The sequence below is a fragment of the Glycine soja genome, chromosome 18 (assembly GCF_004193775.1).
Source record: "Glycine soja cultivar W05 chromosome 18, ASM419377v2, whole genome shotgun sequence".
NCBI lineage: Eukaryota > Viridiplantae > Streptophyta > Magnoliopsida > Fabales > Fabaceae > Glycine > Glycine soja.
This window is the reverse complement of record NC_041019.1, coordinates 17,800,201-17,806,029: the sequence shown is the minus strand read 5'-3', so window position 1 is coordinate 17,806,029 and position 5,829 is coordinate 17,800,201. Positions and strand designations below refer to the sequence as shown.

Sequence of the window (5,829 nt, the reverse complement as noted above, 5' to 3'; positions counted from 1 at the left end):
CTCAAACAAGCTTTTCTCCCTTTAAAATTTCAGGATTTTGCCTTCCAAACTATAGTTTATTTGGATGTTCTCGCTATCCTTTTCTTGGACCCTATAATAAAAACAAACTTGATTTCAGGTCACATGAGTGTTTGTTCCTTGGTTATTCCACTTCTCACAAAGGCTACAAGTGTCTCCCTCATAATGGAAAATTATATGTTTCCAAATATGTTATCTTCAATGGGCTTAAATATCCTTACATTGATCTTTTTCCTTTTTTATTCAACTTTGTTACTTCTTCTAAGAGTGATTTTTTACTTACTGCTCATATTCCTCTTGTTTCACCTTCTCCTAATGAACCCACTCCTTCTTCTCAACATGCTGAAACTAATTCTACTTCTGTAAGGGTTGACCCATCTATATCCTTCAATACCAAATTCCTTAATTCTCAAAATGTCCCATCATCTTCTCCTCTTTCAAATGCTGAACCAAATTTTGTTAATAATGAACACTCTAACATTATTTCTGACTTAAACAGAGATCCAAGTGCACTGTGTAATACCTCTTCTTCTCAATCTCACATTGTCACTTCTTCTTCTTCTTTGAATCATGTTCTTCCCTCACAAAATGTCCATATGATGCAAACTAGATCCAAGTATGGAATTCATCAACCTAGGTTACATCCTTCACTATTTTTGGCACACTGTGAACCTAACATTGTTAAACAGGCTCTTACTGACCCTTAATGGTTTTCTACTATGAAACAAGAGTATAAGGCTCTTCTTAACAATAAAACATGGGATCTTGTTCCTCTTCCCAAAGACAGACAAGCCGTGGGTTGTAAGTGGGCCTTCAGAATTAAGGAGAATGTTGATGGGATAGTTAACATGTTCAAAGTCAAGTTAGTGGCTAAAGGATTTCATCAGGTTGCTAGTTCTGACTTTAATGAAACCTTTTCTCCTGTGATAAAACCTATTACAATCAAGTTGATTATCACTCTTGCTTTCACTAATAAATGGGATTTGTTCCAGCTAGATGTCAACAATGCCTTTTTAAATGGCCATCTTGAAGAGACTATCTACATGCAATATCCATAAGGCTTTGAAAGTTCAGATAAAACCTTGGTTTGCAAGGTACAAAAAGCATTGTATGGCCTTAAAGAAGCCCCAAGGCAGTGGTTTGATAGGCTCAAAGAAACTCTTTTACAGCTTGGGTTTGCATCCCGCAAGTGTGATCCTTCGTTGTTTGTTTATAAAGACAAAGGACACATTATCTACATTCTTGTTTATGTAGAGGATATTACTATCACTGGTACCTCCAATGTTATAACTCATCAACTCACCACCAAGTTGCATTTCAATTTTTCTCTTAAACAATTAGGAAAACTTGACTATTTTCTTGGTATAGAAATCAAATCAATGGCTGATGGGACTATTCTACTGAATCAAAGCAAATATATCAAAGATTTTCTTCAAAAAACCAAAATGGGAGAATCACAGTCTATTTTTGCCCCAATGACTGCTAATTGCAAGTTAACCAAAGTTGGCTCATATTTATTCAGTGATCCATCTCTCTATAGGTCTGTTGTTGTTGCTTTCCAATACACAACTGTTACAAGGCTTGAGTTAAGCTATGCTATGAACAAGGTTTGTCAGTTCATGGCTAATCCTATGGACTCTTATTGGACAACTGTTAAATGCATTCTAAGGTACCTTAAAAGCTCTATTCGTCATGGTTTGGATTTCAAGGTTGCTTTTTCCTCTCAGCCTTTTACTATCAAAGCCCTGTATGATGCTAATTGGGCCTCGGATCCAGATGATAAAAGATCTACCTCTGGTGTAGTGATTTATTTTAGTCCTAATTTGGTGGCATGGTGGTCCAAGAAACAACAAATTATGGCTAGATTTTCAACTAAAGCTTAATACAAGAGCTTGGCTCAAGCCATGACTAAAGTAACATGGATTCAAACTCTTTTAACTAAGTTATTTGTTCCTTTTCAAACCCCAGAGATTTACTGTGACAACCAAAGTACAGTAGCTATCACTCATAATCCAGTTCTTCATTACCAGACTAAGCACATGGAAATTGACATTTTGTTTGTTAGGGAGAAAGTCTTAGCTAAAGAGCTCAAAGTGTATCATATTCCTGCTATAGATCAATTGATGCCCTCACTAAGCCTCTATCACCAACTCAGTTTCTCTTTCTTAGGTTCAAACTCAATGTAGTTGAGTCCATTTTTTATTCTCATCCCTATTGAGTTTGAGGGGGTATTAGTGTATTAAGTAAGTTTTACTTTATGGTTCTGTTAGAGTAGCTATTATTCTGTTAGAGTAGTTATGATCAATTAGAACAACTATGATTCTATTATTCTATTAGAGTTGTTATTTATGTTATTGTAATAGAGTAGTAAGTAACTATGGTTAGTTAACTATCTTAGCCAAGTTAAGTGCAATCACATTTGTTTTCTCTATAAATAGAGAAACATAATCAATTGTAACTGACTTTTCATTCTGAATCAATAATAATATCTTCAATCTCTCTTCTTCTTTTTCTTTCTCAAACTCTATGTACATGTAGCATGCCAACAACATAAATACAGAATTAGGCACAAAAGAGTTAGTTAACATATTGCATAGCAATGGAAATAACTTATCAAAACAACATATAACAACACGATTCGAGGACAACCAATGCACAACAAGTATGACCACTAAACATGAGATGTGAAAGCATATAACATCAACACTATGAGACCATTCAACAAGTATTGAAAGGAACTAGTCAGCAAGTCATTCCTACGAAATCTAGATAGCCCTTAGGGGTTAAGTTTCATCATATTCTTTCATCTATTAGTTTCCATAAATTTGGACATTGTCCCTCAGATATTAGTTGATCAGATCCAATATCTAAGATATAAGTATGCATACCAGCCCTAAGATATTAGGTTGATCGAGCCCAATATCTAAGAGATTAGTATATCACTTTCATAGTTTAAACAAGCAATCCTATACGCCTATATTTGATTCTATATTTTTTTTTAAAACAAACCCACTACCACTTCAAGTCTCCTTTTTTAAACAAATTCTTCCTCGTGCTCCAAAAACAACACTTCTAATGAGATATAATCTCCGTGAGTAAAACAAGTTATAAAAGAAGTTTGTAAATAGTGTTGCTCTCAGCTGATGCGGTAACCGGAAAAACACAACCATGTTACCTACAGTGAATTTAAACTAAAATATCATAAACATACACACCAATAAAGTCAAACTAATTCAACCACAATTTATTCAGATACCATTCTCAATACAGGAAACATGTTAATAAGTAACATTAGCATCTCAAGCATTCAAGTCAATATCACTTACACGACACAGTCATTCCTGGAATCATTAAACTTAACTCTTTGGTTTCCAAAACCAATGTGAATCCTGAATCCACTATGAATCTTATATATTCACTAAGATTTATGAGCTCATATTCATACAATGGTATCCCACTACCTTCCCCATCCCGAATGGAGCTACCTAATATCCTATCCCAAATGTAGATATTTTCAATAAGTATATATCTCATCCCAAACATGGATATCTTTTTAAAAATAGATATTTCATCTCAAATGGAATATCTATCATCATATTCTCGAAATAGAATGTATTTTGGCATTCCTTCCTAAAAGGTAAGGATTGACTCTCACATCAATAAAAGAGATAAGTTATCCCTTAAGACTACCCGTTTACTTTTTGAACTCCAACACAATAATCATAACCTATTCCAATCTATCACAATATTATTTCTCAATATCATATAATTCTGGCAACACTATACACCATAGAAGTAATTAATAATAAGAAAATAGTATAGAGCATCATATTTATACATGTTTATATGTAGTGAATATATCTATGCTAACCATTAACTAACGTAAGAAAAAAATATGGATTCCAAGTGAAGTGCGATGTGTATGTACATAAGTATTTAACATGACTAAATGTAACCCACAGGCAAGAATTGATTCTAATTCTCAAAGCTAAATTCTTGAATCTTTAAGATTATATTAAATACTAATATATTAGGCATTTAAAAAAATTTTCACAAGAATACTACGGATCCTAACTTTTTGCAACCACATAGGGATCAATTAATGCAAGAATTAATGTATATCAATTCATAACTGGTAAATTTAAGAAGACTCATTCCCAAAAATTTATACCATGGAAGTTTACAAAATGTTTATTTACTCACCTCTTGAAGACCTCCCTAAGCCTCTAGAAGTTCCCATAATGTATCTTTATAGTCACGCCATGTTCTCTTCCTACCGTCCTCTTATTTCTCAGTTTCTCTCTCTTTGATCTCTCATCTTTTTTTTGTTAATATCCTCTAATTCTTCTAACCTTTATTGATACTAATTCCTAGCAACTTCATCATCTAATAATTTGGCTACACCTTATCTTTTACATAAATAAATCTAATATATTATCTTATCCAAATATCTTTATTGTTGCACAAGTGGCCTTAATAACATAAGATGGAGGGTGAATTAAGTTTCAAAATTTCCCACTAACAAACTTTTTAACCCCCCCCCCTTTTAAATGATAGGCTTAGAATGCAGAAGAAGAAGAAGAAGAAGAAGAAGAAGAAGAAACAATTAATTTAACAATGTTCTTTTAAATTCTTAAGATAAAATTGATTGCAATAAAATAAATGAGATAAGGGAAGAGAGAAATGCAAACTCGATTTATACTGGTTCGGCCACTTCCCATGCCTACGTCCAGTCCTCAAGCAACCCACTTGAGATTTGCACTAACTTTGTAAAAAAACCTTTTTACAACTTCTGAACACCCAAGGAATCCCTTTCCCTTGTGTTCAAGAAACTCACAATTCAAGAGACAACCAGTCTCTTGATTACAACTTACTTTCTAAGATGAACAGAAAGATTTCTCTCCTTTAGAGTGGATGATACAAATTGAAATTCCTGGATGAACTCTCAATAGATTTGCAAGTGTTTGCCCAAGAGTTGTTGAGAGAGCATTTCGCAATGAAGTTCTCTTAGAATATCTCTCTCTTGCTTTTCCAAGTCAGACACACATATATATAGGCTCTTCGTGCCTTTTCAAAATGGTTTGAAGAGATGTGTCTTTTCAAAAAGTTTTTTCTGAAATTCTTCACTGGTAATCGATTACAGGTTTTTGGTAATCGATTACACAATTATATTTTGAAGGTTCATGTCTTTTCAAATTGAATTCCAAGATTTTCGTTGCTGGTATTTGATTACTCATCAATGGTAATCGATTACACATTCAAAATTCAAATTTCAAACCTTTTTAAGAAGTTGATTTGCAAACTTGTCTTCTGGTAATCGATTACCAGAGCCTTGATATGTTCAAAACAATGTGTTTTGAGGCAAAAGCTGATCTTGAATGAATCTTGAAGCAATGCTTGTTTGTTGGAGCAACCTTGTCTTAATCTTGAAGCAATGCTTAAACTTTGAATGTTTGTTGAAGTAATCTTGAAAGCAACCTTGTTTGATTATTTTGACATCATCAAAATCATGTATTTATACATTTATAATCTCCCCCTTTTTGATGATGACAATCATGAATTCTTCTAAGCATCATCAAAACTTGCATTATTCACATTATCTCCCTTGTTGATGATGAAAATAATTATCAAGGAAATTTTTTTCAGCATCATCAAAACCTGAAACCTGCATGATTCACATTTATGATACCTGATTTATCTTAGAGATAAATATAAGATAAAACTGCATATTTAAAAATAGAAGATAAAAGAAACATCCTATCTTATCTTATATGTTTCTTGTTCCTATTAAATAATTTTCTATAATAAAAA

The 5,829-nt window shown here is 33.0% G+C and overlaps 2 protein-coding genes across 2 annotated transcripts; both read left to right on the top strand.

Moving 5' to 3' along the window:
* Nucleotides 1-737: 737 nt before the first annotated feature.
* Nucleotides 738-1,076, top strand: LOC114397033 (uncharacterized mitochondrial protein AtMg00820-like). The gene has a single exon (XM_028359166.1). It carries the CDS (start codon nucleotides 738-740, stop codon nucleotides 1,074-1,076), a length of 339 nt encoding a protein of 112 aa, XP_028214967.1.
* Nucleotides 1,077-1,463: 387 nt separating this feature from the next.
* On the top strand, nucleotides 1,464-1,901 carry LOC114397032 (uncharacterized mitochondrial protein AtMg00810-like). The gene has a single exon (XM_028359165.1). The coding sequence runs from the start codon at nucleotides 1,464-1,466 to the stop codon at nucleotides 1,899-1,901; it is 438 nt and encodes a 145-aa protein (XP_028214966.1).
* Nucleotides 1,902-5,829: the final 3,928 nt, after the last annotated feature.